The 19073-nt window shown below is 42.7% G+C and overlaps 2 protein-coding genes across 2 annotated transcripts in view; one reads left to right on the top strand and one right to left on the bottom strand.

The window, feature by feature from the left end:
* map3k10 (mitogen-activated protein kinase kinase kinase 10) overlaps positions 1 to 11778 on the top strand; it is a 38086-nt gene extending 26308 nt beyond the window's left edge. Inside the window, exons 4-11 of the mRNA XM_061828104.1 lie at positions 1205 to 1380; positions 1536 to 1782; positions 3283 to 3405; positions 4454 to 4592; positions 6265 to 6377; positions 6455 to 6756; positions 7145 to 7673; positions 8777 to 11778. Coding sequence (XP_061684088.1) covers positions 1205 to 1380; positions 1536 to 1782; positions 3283 to 3405; positions 4454 to 4592; positions 6265 to 6377; positions 6455 to 6756; positions 7145 to 7673; positions 8777 to 9177 — 2030 coding nt within the window. The 3' untranslated portion in view covers positions 9178 to 11778. The remainder of the gene's footprint in view (positions 1 to 1204; positions 1381 to 1535; positions 1783 to 3282; positions 3406 to 4453; positions 4593 to 6264; positions 6378 to 6454; positions 6757 to 7144; positions 7674 to 8776) is intronic.
* Positions 11779 to 16166: 4388 nt separating this feature from the next.
* Positions 16167 to 19073, bottom strand: part of ttc9b (tetratricopeptide repeat domain 9B) — a 28905-nt gene continuing 25998 nt past the window's right edge. The window contains exon 3 of the mRNA XM_061828244.1: positions 16167 to 18677. Within this exon, the coding sequence (XP_061684228.1) occupies positions 18583 to 18677 (95 nt within the window). The 3' untranslated portion in view covers positions 16167 to 18582. The remainder of the gene's footprint in view (positions 18678 to 19073) is intronic.

The following is a 19073-nucleotide window of genomic DNA, read 5'->3' as shown; positions in this document are numbered from 1 at the left end:
ATGCGATTAGCCCATCCTAGAAATGTTGCTGCTAACGGCGAAAACCAAGCACAGGATCAATCTTTGTCACAAAATGTTGAATGCAGCCAAATCGTCTTCCATTATTGCTGGTTTTCCTCCAGGAGACTATATTGAACGTTTTGCCATTGATTTATGGGGTGCTCTTTCATGCCCCTATGATCCCTATCAAGTAAATTCCCCTCATCCTCTTCATGTTGAACCTTCAATCTCTCTTTTGTCAAGTCCCGGTTTCTCCTGTCTCGCATCCTTTTCCGCAAAGTCCCTACACTCCATGAAGGTGTTCAGTGGGTCAGTGTGACTTTACTGCGGTCTTGGACAGATATCAACAGATACTATTTGTGAAGGTGTGATGACCCTCGTGTTGTGCACGGGCCTGTCGGCGGCGAAGGCCGCCATATGTCCACTCTCTGCCACTTCCCTTCATTCCTGGAAACCATGCAACGTCACACTATGAGTGTGTATTGTCTCTTTCCTTAGACATTCACTGGCCACCCCATTAGGCACACCAGCTGATCTAATGACACCCATCCGTCCATTTTCAGTAGCCTTTGTCCTCATTAAGGGAAGAGGTAAGGTAAAGGCTCATATTGAAGGGTTTTCCACTATGAACTACCAAAGGACACGTATATCAGCATCAAAGTCCAGACTTTGACTTGGGATATTTAAAAACCTTAATTTAGATTTTTTGAGCCATTCAGAGTTTACTAGTTTGCTTTGAGTAGTTATCCTGTCGCAAAACCCAAGAACGCTTGAGCTTGAAGGTACGAACTGATGGCTGAACAGTTGCTGGCATGATTCTCTGCTAAACATCAGAATTCATTGCTCCATTCATCACAGCATGTTGTCCAGGCCCTGAAGGATAAAAGCAGCCCAACACATTCATATTGTCACAGCCTGTAGCCTATTTGAATTTTCTTGACAGCTACTATTCAATTGATATTTTCATTTAAAGAAGTCTGACGATAATCAGGTGTGGCCAGTGAAATTTAACTCGGCTGACCAAAAACTGTTGAATATTTAGGTGTGATAAATATTCAACAAAAACAGATGTCAGTAGGGGGGGATGTACAGTACTTTTTTCCGCCACTCTATGTAAACACCCCCCCGGTGTAAAACCAAGATAAAGCCAAGTTTGAACCTCTCTGCCATGAGCTAATGTTGCTGTACGTGTGTTGTCCCCCAGAGTGCTGGAGTCCGAACCCCCACAGCAGGCCCTCCTTCACTTTCATCCATCGGCGGCTGCTGTCCATCGAGCAGTCGGCCATGTTCCAGATGCCCCTGGAGTCCTTCCACTCCTTACAGGAAGACTGGAGGCTGGAGATCCAGCAGATGTTCGACGAGCTACGGGCCAAAGAGAAGGTGTGAACCCCCCAACCCCCAAAATCTCATCTTGCCAGCATGTGCCTGATGGCTGTTTCTGCTAACGGATCACCTTAGCAACAAGCGGCGGGCGGAGGTGTCGGAATAGGCGCTAAAAAAGCTGAAAAAAGGCACCGGTATTTCTCTCTTGGCAGGAGCTGAGGTCATGGGAGGAGGCGCTGGCCCGGGCGGCAGAGGAGCAGCGGGAGCAGGAGGAGCAGCTAAGGAGGCGAGAGCAGGAGCTGGCCGAACGCGAGATCGACATCGTGGAGCGCGAGCTCAACATCATCATCCACCAGATGTACCAGGAGAAACCCAGTGTGAAGAAGAGGAAGGGGCACTTTAAGAAGAGCAGGCTGCTCAAGCTGTGCAGGGACGGCAACAGCATCAGCCTGCCCTCTGGTGGGTATAACCAAGTAATACAATCTCATAGACCCATCGATCCAATTCTTTTGATTTATAACACTGAGAACAAATACTTTTGCCATTTTTCAATGCCATTTTGGAATTACAGCTGTCCCCAAAATAATTTTCCAATTTTTCAGCGTAAGACCCTCAACCTATTACGATACATCATGTATTGCTGTAACATATTTTGTACTTAAACACAACATACATGAATTTATTTGCCCCCATGATGATCCCTAGAATAAAAAACGTTTCTCCATCAGTGAAACACAAAAAAACATAGTAGTTGCTTATATTGTATTGGAACATGTATGTAAAACTGCTTTTACATACATTAAATTATCACAACATAATATTTTGTATCAAAATATTTAATTTCATTTAGATTAAATTAGTTTTTTCATTTAATTGTGTTTCTTCTTTGCAATCCAAATATTTTCTTTGTTGAAGTTTTTATTTTTAAAGCATTTCTAGTTTAAGAAATGTAATTGCCTTAATTGTGTTGTAACTATGTAAAACTCCATAATCTCTAAAAATATGCGAATAATCTGAATTCCGTTCAACTCAATTGTCAATACAAAGACCAAAATAAAATAATTTCATGCCAATTATTAGCTTTTTAAAAATTATATTAATTCCATTACAATTTCTCTTATTTCAATCAGAATTCATTTTATTGTATTTTATTTTAGTGTAGTTAGTTTCATTTTTTTATTTTCAGGATTTTTTTAATTTATTGTATTCAAACTGTAAAACTGCATTTTTTGTGAAAAAAAAATCATTTAGTTCAGTCCTACATAATTATGTCAACATGAAAATAATGTTCACGTAAAAAATAAGTAATTGTATTAAATCTACTTTTTATTTTATTTTAATGAAAGTAAACAGCTATAATAAGCAATTCAGAAAATGGATGGCTGCGTGGATACTTTTTTGGTTTTCATTTTTATTTCTTGTCATTGTCTTTTAGTATTCCCAAACTGGATCATTTCTAAAGATAATTTAGATTAAATGTCATTTTGTAAATTCAACACACCAAATTATTTAATTAAAAATGTATTAAATTATGTTTGTGTTTACAAAATATTATAATATGTAATTCAATTATTCAATAGAACTACGTTAATGTACGTAATTTTACTTAATCCCATTTTTTCAGTGAAAACACAGTGACGATCTGAACATGACTGTCTGTCTGTCTGTCTGTCTCGATCTCGTCTCCAAGTCTGATTTGTGAGCAAGTTTGCGTCACCTATGACCCTAAACGGGATTACTGCTATAAAAACGGATGGAAGGATTAATTTATTTTTTTTTTTTTAGATATAATTTTTTTTCAACAAAATTTTTTTTAAATTGTATTTTGAATCTAACCTGCCCCACTCCGATATTAATTGTCACTGGAACAGAACAAATGCACCTCCCCCCATCAATAAAAGGTCAATATTGTATTTGTGAAACGTGTGACCTTTGACATTTTGGTGGACGTGCTTGAAGGTTTCGAGCACAAGATCACAGTGCAGGCGTCCCCCAGCGTGGACAAGAGGAAGCCGCAGAGAAGCGAGAGCACCACGCCGCCCGCCAGCCCGGGCGTCATTCCTCGACTGCGAGCCATACGACGTGAGACCGACCGTATACTGCGCACTACATACAGTTTACAGAGCAGCGGTGCACAGATGTTTTCCTCTAAATGTTAGACAACTTAAAAAATATTTGCCAAATGATTTCTGTGTAAATACAGGGTCTAAATAATGATTTTTAAAAATGAGACAAAGTTTTTATTCCCAAAAAAATACATTTTTGTATCATTGTAATCCACAATTGAACAGTAACACTGCACTTAAATCCATTATAGGAAAATACAAAACACTACTTCATGATTGAGTTCAAATGTGTGGTACACAAAAGTCCAAGTTTGTCCCTAAAAACGTTGTTTAGAACCAAACCGCATGGAAATGTATTTGACTTAAAAGTTAAATGCAGCTGTTCGTATGGATGGGAAGTGATAAGGATTGGATGATCCTGTTCTGATCCCACTATTGATAATAGTTGTAACCTTGATAACCGGTGCTCCTGTTACAATTTTTTTAAACGCTTGACGTTTTAGCTCAGACGGAGGCCGGCGTAAAAAGCAAGGCGCCTCTCGGTTAAGAGATTACGATGGCTCTAAAGTGCAAAACACAAAAATAATATAACCCAAATTATTCTGCCTTGACACCGTGTCGGGAAAATTCAGAACCCCAAAAATATATCTTGCATGTGTTGTCACCGCTTATTTTTGCTTAAGAAGAATCAACAAACTGAATCGTCGGGCAAGCAAATAAACAATTCTTAAGAATTGAATCACAAAAGAACCGTTTTTTTTATTCCAATCCCAAGCTCTACTGCAATACTTGCGATATCAACGATAAAGTACATGAGAGGTAAATAAAAAGCACTATTCTTGATTTTGCCAAAACGTTTATGTCACTGTTTTAGCATCAACACTCTCACTCACAATCTCAGAAAATGAAAAGAACTGTCCTGCACTTAAACACTGAGTCCATCAAAAGATAAAAGATACATAAAATAATAGTTGTACCTAAATGAGATGTGATGGTTTCATGCATCAGTTGCCAAGAACTGGCTTGTGTTTGAAGTGTCTCCCGTGTTTGTGGGTGTGGGACAGTGACCCCGAGCGACGGCAGCAAGACGTGGGGGCGCAGCGCTGTGTGCAAGAAGGAAGACCCGGCGGCCGGAAAGAAGAAAGGACGCACGTGGGGGCCCAGCTCCACCCAGCAGAGAGAGAGGGTGGGGGGCGAGGACAAGTAGGTCCACGCCCGCTCCTACTCAAAACACGGAAAAACAAAATCTTCTTCCACACTATCCTCTAAACCTGTTCTTTTGCATGGAAGTACAAATGGAAAAAAAAAAAGACTTTCACTTGGAATTTATCTGAATTCAAAAGAGACTGAGAATTTACAAATTCATGCAGGTACATGGAGAAAACGCAAACACAGGCTTGGGGGGGGGGCATTTGTGCCGCCTCCTTACTAAATTGAAAAATCTGAAGTTTGGCGGCAACGAAGAGGTCGAGCATTTCCACTGACTGGTTAAATAATCAAGAACTGCATATCAGTGTATTTATTAATATGAATTGTATATGCTCACACACATTTTCTTAGTTTCTATACAACAGTTCAATGAACATTTTAATGAGCTGAAAGCTGAAAGTTGCAGTCACATTGTTTTTAATCTCCTGCATTTTTTAATTGTAACATGCAGTGTAAAAAACAAAACCTATTATATGAAACATACATTTTCAATTGTATTATTTTTAAATATAGCCGTATGTGTGATACATGTGAATATTGTAATATGTAATGTATTTAAATCTCATTTATTTATACTTGGAGGATTATTTAGTCTATTTTGAATGAAATTCAACACACATTAAACATGATTTATTTCTCATTTATTCATCTATTTATTTGTAAATAATTCTCCGGGTTAAGTGGCACGGTGGAGCAACTGGTTGATGTGTTGGCCTCACAGTTTTTTCTTTTTTAAATCGTGGCTTAGTCAGAATATTGTAATCCATCCAGCCATCTTCTTAGCCACTTATCCTCACAAGTGCTGGAGCCTATCCCAGCTGTCATCAGACAGGAGGCGGGGTACACCCTGAACTGGTTGGCAGCCAATCGCAGGGCACATCGAAACGAACAACCATTCACACTCACAATCACACCTTGGGGCAATTTAGAGTGTCCAATTAATGTTGCATGTTTTTGCGATGTGCGAGGAAACCGGAGTGCCCGGGGAAAACCCACACAGGCACGGGGAGAACATGCAAACTCCACGCAGGTGGGTCCAGGATCGAACCTGGGACCTCAGAACCGTGAGGCCAACGCTTTCCAGCTGATCCAGCGTCCCGCCCCTAGTTCTAAAATCATTGCAGGTAAACAGAATTAAACTTAGATGCTTTCATGCTACAAGCTCAAGATCAGCCTGTGAAATATTTAGTCACTACTCCTTGACTTAAAATATGATCTCAATATGCCATCAGCATGTATCTTGCAACATCATAATTTTTTTTATGACACGCTTTCCAGCTGCACCACCGTAACGGCAATATTGTAATATCTTTTTAAAATTATTTATAAGGCACAATAATCAATTACCAATTATTAATCTGTGTTTTTAACAATACCTACAACACATCAGCATGATTTTTTTGAATAAGGCCTCCATCAGATTTGTAATTGGAATTATGTATGACCCTTATCAATCTGTATTTATAATTGATCTATGCATTCAATTATTTATCTTTGACAATTTCTTGCTCAACATGTCAGCATGTTTTAACTCTTTCCAGAGCTGTTGTCCCTTCAAGTGTGCTGCATACCCAAGAACTCCCTCTGTAGTTGTCTATGGTGATCAAATAGAAATGAATGAATTGCTGTTGTTGATCTCGTTCTCGATCTTCTTTGCACATTTCAGATTGAAATCACTCAGCGAAGGTGGCAAAGTGTGGTCGTCCAGTGCCCCAAACCTGGGAAAGTCTCCCAAACACGCACCCATGACGGTGGGGTTCTCCAGCCTCAGCGAAATGGGTGAGTCGCCGGCGAGATGATCCCGTCCTCCATTTTGTGGCTCCCTTCTCCCTCACATCCTCCATTTTGTGGCCCAGAGGAGTGCTGCGAGTTGGACGAGTCGCCGGGTTCCCTGCAGCCCTCCGAGACCAGCAGCAACGGGGCGGCCGACGACTCGGGGTCCTTGTGGAGCGCCCTGGGGTCGGGCGGGACCAACATCACTGTCAGTTCGTCCGGCGCCAGCTCCGCTCTGGGTTTTGTGGGGGCGGCGCCGGGCCATCAGGACTCTCTCAGACGCCTCAGCCAGAGGAAGAAGAGCGACTTGCTGCTGTTGGGTTGTGCCTCGATGCTGGCCTCGGTGGGTCTGGGTCAAGACCTGCTGCAGCTGGGCAGACTGCAGGTAAGAAATATCCGCAGCGTGCGTGCAGTGGATATAAAAAGTCTACACACCCCTGTTCAAATGCTGGATTTTGCGGTCATCAACAAACAATGTCAAAATCACTGAGCTGACATATAACCAATGCAACTCATGTGAAATAAATGAAATATTTTCCAAATACACAACCGAAATCACATGGTTGCACAAGTGTGCAGATCCTTTCCTAATGTGGGGATGTCACTGCCTTCTAAGTAAATCAATCACATTCAATCTTGTGTTAAATAGGAGAAAGCACACATCTGCCACCATTTAAAGTACCTCATATTAACTCCGAATAAAGTTCAGAAGGTCTTTTTTGGAGGTCGTCGTTGCTATTGAAGGAATCTGACGGCGTTGTCCTGCTTGTCAGGTGATTCAAGACGAGCAGGAAATGAGAGAGGAGCAGCGCAAGAAGAAGGAAAGTCTTTTCCAGCGCACGGGACGTTTCCGCCGGAGCACGTCCCCCCCCAGCAGAAACCTGTCCTTGTCTCTCTCCCGATATCACGACTCCACGATCCCCTCTCTGGAGCCTTCCCCGTCCGTGACGCTTCTTTCCTTGTCGTCGCTGTCGGACTGCAACTCCACCAAGTCCCTCCTGCCTTCCGACCCGGACGACTACCCGTTGACGCCGGCCAGAACTCAGGCGGCCCCCCCGGCGGCCTCCTCCCTCAACCCGCTGTTGGACTTGCGGACAGAGAGTTTCAAAAAGGAACCCAACCAGTCGCTCACACCCACCCACGTTTCCGCCGTCATGGCGGTCAACAGGGGACACAGACGCACGCCGTCCGACGGTGTCATCCGACCCCGAGCGCAAGCTGTACTCCACCGTAGGACGCCGTCGGATGGAAGCATGCCCATGCCCCCTCCGCCTGGGCCACCAGTCGTCAGAGCCAACAAAGGTAGGGCACAAGCTTGGAGGATGATTTAATTTTTTTTGGGCGGGGTCCATTTTCCAAGCCGCTTAACCTTCACAAGGGTCGCGGAAGGGTATTGCGAAATACTGCCAAGCAAAAAGTGTTCAGCCTGTAGTAGGCAAGAGACCACAGCACAATAACAGAATACAGATTTAGAGAGAATGAAAGGAACAAGGTCTGCTTTCTTATTCGCGCAGTAAAACCAAAGCATTTCGGAGATTGTAATTAAAATCATTTTTTATCGCAAATGTCATCATTTCATGACCTCAAAGTCACTATTTTATGAGCGTAATGCTGTCATGGTGGCATAGTGACTGACGTGTATGTACGTGTGTGAAGGGTAATATTATTGGAAGAAAGTTAGAATTTTGTAAGAACTTTTTAATTGTAATTTTAGGAGAATTTGTCACGAACCTCCGGTACGAGGGCGGACCCAAATGCAGGACTTTGAGGCTGAAGTATAATGTTCAATGTAGTTTATTCCGGAAACTGGGTCATACACGGTGTAGCAGTCCGACACGGCAGAGGTACAGAAATTCTAGGCTAGACGGGATGCAAAAGACATGCAGCAAGGTCCGATGACTATGGGGAAAACTAACAACTCAACAGGACAGGATCAAACAAAGGGCACAGAATCGCTACTCTAACTTATGCATAGAGTCCCACAGGCAGCGAATGCAACTCAGTAACGCAAGGCAACGAACTGGCAAATGCCAGTGACAAAAACTCCAACTTAAATGCCTGTCCAATTACAGTCCCAATGTGAAAGGGCTGTGACCCGTGACAGGTGTCACCGCCCGGAGCTGTGGTGTGGCCACGCCCCTCATGACAGAATTAAGTTATTTTATTTTAAAAAATATACATTTTTGAAATACAAAGTTTAAAATTTAAGAGACTGTTGTAATAGAACAAGAAAAAGTCACCACAGGAACATGCTGACATTTTTTAAAATCTTACTGCAAGCTACATAATGAGTTTCATTTGATGTAAATCACTGTACTTAAAAAAAAATACATCTTTTAAAGTTTGTGAATTCCATTAAATAATTTTTTTTTTCCCAAAACATGACTTGATTTGTGCCGGTGCAGGTGTGCCAGTCAGCCCGGACATCCCCCGCCTCCCGGACCCCTCGGCCATCTTCCCTCTCCCCCAGCGCCGCAAGGCCCCCGCGCCCCCCGTCCCCGAGCCGGCCCCCCTCTGCCTCGTTAGCCCCCTGGAGCGACCCAAGACGCTAGAATTCACCGCCCGGCCCCGGCCCGCTCCGACCCGGGCGCGCGCCGACCCGTGGAGGGTGGGCTCCCTGTCCAGGACCATGAGCTCGTCACCGGGCAGCGGCTGCGACAGCCCCTCGGGGTCGGGGGACGGCGTCGCCGGCCACCCTAAGCCCAACCTGATGGACATGGACGCCGAGGGGCAGAGTTTGGACCACACGGTACCTCTGTGCAGCAAGATGAAGCCCCCCGCCCTCTGCGGACAGCAGTACACGTAGTGAGGATTGCGGCTTTTGTAGCGCAAATGCGTGCAGATACGACACTTACCGGACGCCATTGCTTCTACTGGGCATCCTTAAAAGGTGTGAAGACCGCCCACCATTATCCCGACTAAAGCGAGCACCACCGAGACCCCCCCTAGAAAGCCTTCCCGACCACCACCAACTCCCCAATGCATATTGCTTCCCGCCGGCTGCTTGCAACATTCCCGCAAAATCATATTCATTGCATCGTTCCTTCAGCCACATGGCGTCGCTTTCTGCACTCACCTTCGCTGCCACCGTCTTTGGACTTGTTGCATTATTTTCTCCCCCTAATGATGTGCTATAATGTGAAAAGGGAAGTTCTTCACTGTGTACAACTAGAGGTAAATAAAGGTCCAGACAAAAGAGTCGCTAAGAGCTGGAGTGGGCTAACGGCATTTCCTTGGTCGGCAGGCAAATGAGTTAAAGTTTGCTGATTCATAAGGCAATAATTACTTCTTTCGGATACTACCAAAATTGTAGTTTTCCATCAGACTTTTTTTTTCCCCCCAAATATGTGATTTTGGGATTGGATCATATTTGATATTCATCCTGGATCCTATTGCTTGCACTTTGTCATCCTCTCCTGTGGAATTGTAAAAACTTGCATCAGGGAAAAAAAAAGTGCAATACTGGTCTAAGTCCAAACTGTCATCAAATCTTTCGATATTTCATGAAAGATTCTATAATAACATTGACTTATGTGAACATGCAGATGCACTGACAGCCAGCAAAGGTGGGGCACAATGTTGATAATAAATCTCCTCCCTAAATTGATACCAGGTGGCATGGTAGAAATCAAACAATTATGTAATGATGCGCCAGGTGAATTAATTAATCAGTGGCGGCAAGGCCTGAACTTGTTTTCAAAATATTCGTTATGTACACTAAGTCACTAAAATAAAAGTACTGCAAAATAATCTTATGTCATGTCAATGCAGTTCTTTTATTGTGAAATACATGATTACATGTTATTAATGGTACTTTTTGCTCTTTCTATAAATTCCATCCGTCAATTTTCTTTGCCGCTTATCCTCACGAGGGTCGCGGGGAGTGCTGGAGCCTATCCCAGCTGTCAACGGGCAGGAGGCGGGGTACACAGCCAATCGCAGGGCACATTGAGACAAACAACCGCACCCACAATCACATCTAGGTGGAATTTAGAGTGTCTAATTAATGTTACATGTTTTTTCGGATATGGGAGGAAACCGGAGTCCCTAGAGAAATCCCACGCAGGCACGGGGAGAACATGCAAACTCCACACAGGCGGGTCCGGGACCTCAGAACTGTGAGGCCAATGCTTTACCAGCTGAACCATCATGCTGCCCTCTATTACTTCCATTTTTATCTAAAAAAATGCACCGAGAATAAACTAGAATATTATTTTGACCAAATCTAAAATCCATTATGTTTGTAATATTTCAGGGGGAAAAATCATAATAGTAGTATAAATGTAGCCTCAATCCAAATGCATGTCAAATGTAGCAATATTTCATAAAACATAATAACATTGTCTTCTCGCTTGGCAAATAAGATAAAACACATCTTAACTTGGGAATTTAACCTTTTGGAAAAAAGAGAGTTGGTCCAGTGTTGCACTGATGCATCAACAAAAGTGAAGTCCAACTTTGATTTAGACCAGTACTGCATTCATTTCTGCCCACTCGAGTTCTCAGTGGCTCAATGGTGTTGGTTTTCAAAAAGGGAATATAGGGGTAGGGTAGTAAAAATGCCACCGTATTTTGAGGAAAAAGTCAAATTTTCACCAGTCCTAATTTTAAAATAATTTGAAAATATTTCAGGGAAAAGATTTATTTAAAAAAAAAATAATGACAAACACTTCTCCATGAAGAATTGAATTTTACCTTTGTGACCCTTCAGGGCAACCGTAATTATCCATTCTGACAAATTCAAAGTCTCAAGGAAGTGTGAAGTTGGCACTTGTAGATGTATCCCATGAATGGGACTTGAAATAAGTTGAGTTCTTTGCATCGCAACGACCGAGCTCATCGGTCCTTGTTTGTCACATAACGCCTCCGTTCGTATTCATGGATCACTTAAACACGGTTCTGTCTCTCTCCGGATGACAAATGCAACACACAACATCAACCTCACGTTCACAAGGGATCGCTCGGAATCCCACTTTAAAACTTTCCACCCCGTGGTATCCCCCTCGGTACCTTCTCAGTCCCAGCGGCACTTTAAGAGCCTCGTTGATGGGCCACTTGCAGCTGACAAATCACTTTGGACTTGTTACACTGTTGTGCAAATACAGGAGTGTGTGTGTGTGTGTGTGTGTCTGTGCGCGCGCGCGTGTGTGTGTGTGTGTGTGTGTGTGCGTGCGTGCGTGCATACCTGCGTGTGTTGTTATGTATGAACTTGTGACCTCCTTGTTCTCATGAATATTTATTATGATTAAATTAATTGTTATTATTGGGAATTATTGTGACAATGCTTTTTTTTTTGTTGCCCCGTGTACATATTTGTTAATACAACAACATAATGAAGGCTGAAAAATAAAGAAATAAAGTGCATAATGTGAAGAAATCTTGGTTGAGAGATGAATATAAAACAAGAACCTCCTTTTCAGTAATAAATGTGTTCGTTGGACCGTATGGTGCAGCTGGCCACAATACAAAATGAAATCATTTTAATCAGCCTCTGACAGTGAGCTTTGTGTGTAATCCCGCAAAGAGTCGTCTAGATGTCACCAGTGTGCACTATGATGTCATGGTTTCATTTTTTTTTTTTTAATAAATCCCCCCACAGGTGCAGTATTGTGGAGCTGTTCTATTACCACAAGTTCGCGATGGGGACAGAATGAGTTTGCATTCATGCAGGAACAAGAAGGACTCTTGTTTGCACATGAATATGAATGATACAAAGTATGACTAACACTAACTAAATTGAAGATTCAACCCGGGCTTAAAACCTTAACATGAATTTGAAATTCTATCCCCACTCTGCAACCTCAATTTGAAAGCCTCACACGGGATTTACCTTACCTTACCTCAAAACCCTAACCATGCTTTTTAAACACCAACACCCGTTTGAAATCCAATTTGGACCCTCACACAGGTTTAAAACCTTCATTTGAAGACCTCGTTTGAAACCTTAAGCACAATTTGAAACCTTAACCGTGGGTTGAAACCCTTGTGCCAATTTGAAGGCCTAGTTTGAATACCATAATTTAAAAAAGCCTAACCATAATTTGAAAGTATTTTTTTTTAAAAGCTTACAATAAATTGACACCCTAATCCCGTCTGAAACCTTAACAAGTGCTTGAGAACTTCATTTGAAACATTCCCCCCAGTTTGAACCCGTAACTTGTAACCCTGACCCTTAATCGGAACCCTAACCCTAACCCCGGCCCTGCGATTCTCATTCAAAACACTAAACCCTTTTGGCCCTAATTCAACCTTTCACCCCATCTTGAAACCTGTGTGATGATACAGCTCCACCGCCGAGCGCCACCTGCCGCCGCGACCACCAATCAAACGTCATTCTGGACGCCAGCCAGTTGCCTAGCAACCTGCTCACTGCCATGGTGACGCCGGCGGAGGCAAAGACATGAAAAGGGCAAAAAGAGAGAGAGGAAGGTACGGTTGTGAAAATGGAAACGGAGAAGAAGAGAGAGGCCACCACACACGGCCAAAATGACAGAAGTGAGCAGAATGAAGGCGACATGTCAAACCCGGCACGATTCCCCAATGCGACGCGTCGCCCTTGGCTAGTTCAAAAACCTCGTCCTTATTTTCAAATCTCGATTTGTGTACATCGCGTGGTTTCCTGTGCATGAGAACACAAACACAACATGACTCCTCTTTGTTTGCAACTTTATTCTCATCATTGATCAATCATCAGTGGCGCATTCTCCGGGAAGCGGGATGCGGAAAAAAGCGAGCCTCGGGATGTGTGCGAGGCGAGCTCGCAACAACGTCGTCGCCTTCGAGTCAAGGCCGACTGTGCGGGGGGGCCGAGCCCGAAGCTCCTCGCAGTTCTCCTTTCGGACAAAACGGGTGGAGCTCTGCGTCCCGGCCCACAAATCAAAAATACGTAGTCACAAAGCAGCTCTTTTCTAATGTGTCTTCAAAATGAAGCTTTTCACAACCAGTTCTTTTTGCTTTCATGGGTGGGGTGGGGAGGGGCATTTGTAAATTCACAAAAACTGACAAACATTTGTGTACCTCATATGACATCAGGGAAAAAACACAGCAGCAACATTAACTTTTTTTGGTTGTTGTGCTTTTTAATCCAGAAAAAAAAAAAAAATCTCTTAGTGGGAAGTACTCGTCCACGATGGGGTTGACAACCTTCGGCCCGTGTGCCGTATATTGAAAGGTACTGCATGATCCAATTCTGAAAACAAATAAAACTTCAGATGAAGTCTCTTCAAAATATGTCACTCACTATTCTTATCATATATAATAGTAATCCTTTAATGTAGCTGTGCAAAAAGGTTCGTGCTGTCTTTCTTAATGAGCCACTGAGAACTAGATTGGGATTGTTTTCGTAAAAATCTTTCATGAAATATTGATAGACAAACGGAATAGTAGTGAGCGAAAGCGTAACATGTAACTTTACTATGTTGTTGTATACAAAGAAACCTAATTCATATATTTGAGCAGCTGAGAATCAGAGTGGGCTAACTCCATGTCTGTCAATTTTAATTTAAGTGCAGAAAATGATTAAATAAAGGCACAACTTTCTGATGAATAAAAAAATCAAGTTCAGTTCCGACTTTGACAAAGAGCAGACAGACCATTATTGTACTCAGGACTAATCAATGCAACACTGGGCCAACATCCGAGCGGCTGACTTTCAGAGATTGCAAGAAGACTCAGAAAGTAAGTAGTGCCACTTGGGTACATGTTATCCATCCATTTTCTTAGCCGCTTATCCTCACGAGGGTCGCAGGAGTGGTGGAGCCTATCCCAGCTGTCAAAGGGCAGGAGGCAGGGTACACCCTGAACTGGTTGCCACCCAATCGCAGGGCACATGGAGACAAACAGGTGCACTCACAATCACACCATGGGGGAATTTAGAGTGTCCAAATAATGTTGCATGTTTTTGGGATGTGGGAGGAAACCAGAGTGCCCGAAGAAAATCCACACAGGCACGGAGAGAACATGCAAACTTTACACAGGTGGGTTCAGGATTGAACCCTGGACCTCAGAACTGTGAGACCAATGCTTTCCAACCCTGTTAACCCTCTGTTGACCCATGTTGCATTTTTTGCACATGGTACATTAGGGCCCCTTTTCCAGTTTACCGACTTGGCATTTGCCATTATTGACCAGTGTTGTACAATTTCAGATAACCTGCAACCCTTCTTGGTTAACAGAGGGTTAATATAAGTCAATATTATTCATCATTTTGAGAAAATATGGATGAAGTAAATGAATGTTTGGACTTGGACCACAAATGCACATACCTTTTTTTTTTTTTTTTGTTCTCTAAACCCCGTTAGTTTCTATTCTTGGTGATACTGATGCCAGTTGTGGATCAAAGTGCCAGCAATGTAATACGAATCCGAAAGGATAAAATTAGCAAAATGTCATAATCTGAGCGAAAACACATTTTCTGAAAATGTACCCAGAAGAAGTCATCGCCATTACATAATTTGCTAAGAAATAAATCAGCAAGGTTTTTATTGCAGCCATAAAAATTTGAAATCACTGTCCTGCAAAATGACAACATTGTTGTTGGCCTGTTCTACTTCTTAGTGGCTCATATTGCGTATGGCCCTCAGAGGACTTTCTTCCAAGTGCAATGGCGCCTGTTGGAAAACGGTTGCAGGGGAACCAGGTGGGAAGCCGTATGGCAAAAACAAACACGGTAGAGCAGCGTCGTCACGGAGAGAGCGGTGAAAGTCAAGCGAGGACGCCGGGAGACCGTTTTTTTTTTTTTTTTTTTGCTTTCCTCTCCTTTGGGGTCAAGATAGCGACAGCAACGCCGGGCTGACCGAGGTCAACGGGAACAGCAACAGGAAACTGCTGAGTTTGCTCATTCTGCGGCCAAAACTGGTTGAATCACAATTGAGGCGAAAATGCACTCGCTGGACAAAACATTAGGCGTAGCTGCACTTCTCATTAAATTTGTTTTGAACTTTATGGAAATCAAATTGTCATACAGGAAGTGAAATGAAGGAACATTGCTAAAAAAATAAACAAAATGCAATTGCCTCCCATTTAATAAGATGTAGGTGTAAAAGATAAAATATATTGATTACATTTCATGTTATAATTAGGAAATTAGTACGGTGATCCGAATTTAAAAAATAAAATACAATCGGATCATATTTGAGTAAATGAAATAAATCAAATACTTAAAAAGAAAATATCTAAAGTTTTATACATTTTTATTCTATTGTATACATGATTTAGTTTATTAGAGAATCTTTCTTCGTTTACTGCACACAGTTAAGTCGAAATGGAAACGTGCTCCCGTTTAAACAAAAAGAGAGTGTGTGAGTTATGCCATACAGTAAGGCTCCTAACTGTAATTAAAATTAACCAGAAAAAAAATCTTATAGGGGCCACAGCATGGACAAAGTCCAACCAGTAATTAAATCCCCTACTTTTAATGTCAAATGGAAAAACGCTTTGTAAGATTCTAAGTGAGAGACGCAAATACTGTACGACGAATCTGGATGATTTAGATCATTTTTCAAAATCAGCAAGGGCCCGATTATTGGATGGCTCTAAGAGACAATCTTAAGCAATTATCCTGTCTTATGTTGTGTCGGGTGGCTCTAGAGCGACTTCTCTCCGATCTGCTGGAAAAATTCATCTGTGACGACAATTGTCACATTATTTACGACGGCAAGCACACTAAGGGTTGAACAAAAAGATTTTTTGAAAGTCGCCGTAATATGACGAAATTCAAGTCAACGTCTACTCGTCGCCGATAGTCTTTCAGTGCAGTACCACGACGAAACAAAGATCACAGACAGAAGAAGAGAAGGCTTTTGCAATAATCTCTATTCATCGACAATGTACAGTTTACACACCGTATTTACGCAGGACATCCACGTTTGAACACAAGAAAATCAACATTGACAAATAAATAAATAAATAAATAGATCATCTTGCTCGGCGTGTTTGCTGCGGGGCAGCCAGCTGACGCTCGTACAACTGGGCCAATCGGTAAAACCCCATCCTTGGGGTCCTAGCACAGGAGCAAGTTCTGCCTGCTCAGATTTTGCGGCGTCTGCAAATAACCACAGACCTCATCGTGTACGCTGCAATTATTTCCAGCTCTCCTTCCACTTTGATCGGAAACAGTTGTTCATGATCCTGTTGGGAAACTCCCCCTTACTTATTAAAGCTGCGCAACACAATTGAAATGGATAAGCTGACGAACTAATTTCATTTAGCGCACTCAGTTGTTGAAAGCATTCTGCCTCCTCCTCAAAACACGACTCGTCCACTTCCAGCTCCGGGTTTCATTGACGAGTAGGACTGTCAACTATTTGACTAGTCTTTACAATCCCTACCACATCCAGCAAGCACACACAACTTGTTAAAAATCGGTACGAGTGTAAGGGGTGGAATGATTTTTCTTTTGTTTTTTTTGGTACAATGTGATGAAAGTCCAGTTGAAGTCAATTCATGGTCGATAATTTTTCAACGCAGTACAGCGGTCCCCGACCTTTTTCCGGACCCCAGACCAGTTTCACATAAAGACATATTTCGACGACGCGCCAAACAAAGTGATAAAACCTATGAATAAAAATAAAAGTCTTCCTTAGGCAGGATGTAGTTGTCATGATTGGTGGTCCTCTCTTCAACAAGATGGCTGCTCACATCCTGCGCTACGAAGCACAGCATGTTGTAATTGTATATTGGGGCCAGCCCCACCAACCCCAAAAAAACCCAAGCCTGTCTGTGTTTTTCTTTGACTTGTGCTTTGATTGTATTTTAGGACAAACTTGCATAATTTGCAAGCGACCTTGCCAACAGTTTCTATTTATTCAAATAATCGCACGCGCATGTAGCATCGTCAGCTATACGCCGTATTGTTACAGCGCGTTTCATGATATCGATGTTGTTGTACCCTACAACTTCAATGAAAGACAAAGTTCTCATTGCTACACAGCTGTTGTCTGTGCATTATTGGATGTAACATATTGGCGACGAAGTTTCACGTGGCGCCGCTGACCTCGTCCCCAGCTCCCAGTCCCCTAGTATGAATATTTGAAGATTAGCGATGATCGAAACAGCCAAAACCATCGAGGCTATGAGGTATTTTCGTCCGCCGCCATTATATTTTCGTACATTTGAAGACTGTGTTGCCTTTATTGGCTGGAAATGTCGCCGCTCCGAAGAACGTTTCAGTCCACTGATGACCAAGCGGGCGAGTCCAAGTTGTCAGTAAAAAGTCTGCCCCAACCCAAAAACGCGATTTGTCGACTTCGAGCTTTAAATGTTGATTAACCCCTAATGTGTTCAGTACTTCGCTTTGGCCATCACGGATGCTCAACTGAACGGAACTGCAGACGCGTTTGGGATGCTGTCAAGCTGCAGAGTTGCGGGTGAGGAAGCAAGCGCTCGGGCTTTGGGGGATTTTTTTTTTTCTGACAGCAAATTCGAGACAAAACATAAGCGACCATGAAAGAACCAATGCTACGCTCAACTTCGGTACCGAACAGGGGTGGGCAAACATTTGCACTCCAGGGCCATATTTGATTTGATGTTGATTGCTGTGCACTTGCAGTACATTTTATGAATCAATGGACCAATTATTTAACGAGCTAAAATAACCACTTTGAAAAAAAAAGGAACAACCAGTAAATGAATGTAACAAATATTACAGGAGGCTTTGCCCACCCCTGGTTTTGATGGACATTAAAAACAGATTACAAACAATCAAATTAGCCCTTAATTGAAAAAAAGAAATCAAAGTCCAAGAAAGTGTGGTTAAAGGGCGTGAGAGAGCCCTCCTGGCGGGTTGCACGTACAATCAAATCGGACGATGATCTTGATATGTGTGGCACGCCCCTCTCCTCTCGAAGAGCATATCGGGAGCCTCCGAAAAGGCCTTCGCACACCGGACCCAGAAATTCACCCGAGAGAGAAGGGAGAGAAAAGAAAACGCTTTGACTGAATCACGCAAACGTCCATTATTCACTAGTTTCTTTTGGGGGAAGCTTCTAATACAGCAGTTTTCTTTGACTTATTATTTTTTTTTTTTTTTGGTCAAGAAAAAAAAATAAAAAGAGCCACAGCACCTGAGGGACAAACAGGCAGGAAGGAGTCGGAAAAACAGGAAGTTCAAATCATCTCCCAGGACTGCCGTGGAAGTATGGCGAGGATGGAGGACGGATGGTCAGGGGAGTGGTCGCAAAATTCCAAAATGGACGGGGGAGGAGGAGGCAGGTCAGCCTTGCGTCTCTTTGCCGAGCTCTCGTTCCCGCTGTCCGCTCTTGCTCATCTTCATTTCTGTCAGCTGGATGTAGCGCAGCACGTTGGTATCTGGGGCGGAGGGACGGCATTGAGCGCGTTTTAATGCTCAGAATCACACAGCGAGGACATTTTGTGGGCTTTGGTTTTGCTCCATAGATCAATTTTACAGCTCAAGAAAAATGCACGTGTACGGTCATATGTGGTGGAGATTTTCTATAATTTCCACAAACAACCCAGGCTAAACTTACCTTCCCAATTATTCAATATCATCTGATTTGGAACTATTTGAATTCACCTTAATTTAAAAAATGAAGTCACATGACCGTTTAGAGTACATTAAAATAATAGCGTAAAAAAGCAAGATTAGCAGAAAAAAAACCCGTTTCATTTTCGTGATTCAAGGCTACCTATTTTGTTTCTGCCCGTTATCCTAATATATTACAGTCACATATCCTATGAGCAATT

Source organism: Syngnathoides biaculeatus, chromosome 8 (assembly GCF_019802595.1).
Source record: "Syngnathoides biaculeatus isolate LvHL_M chromosome 8, ASM1980259v1, whole genome shotgun sequence".
Classification (NCBI taxonomy): Eukaryota; Metazoa; Chordata; class Actinopteri; order Syngnathiformes; family Syngnathidae; genus Syngnathoides; species Syngnathoides biaculeatus.
The sequence above is the reverse complement of the archived record's forward strand: the minus strand, read 5'-3'. Positions and strand labels throughout refer to the sequence as shown.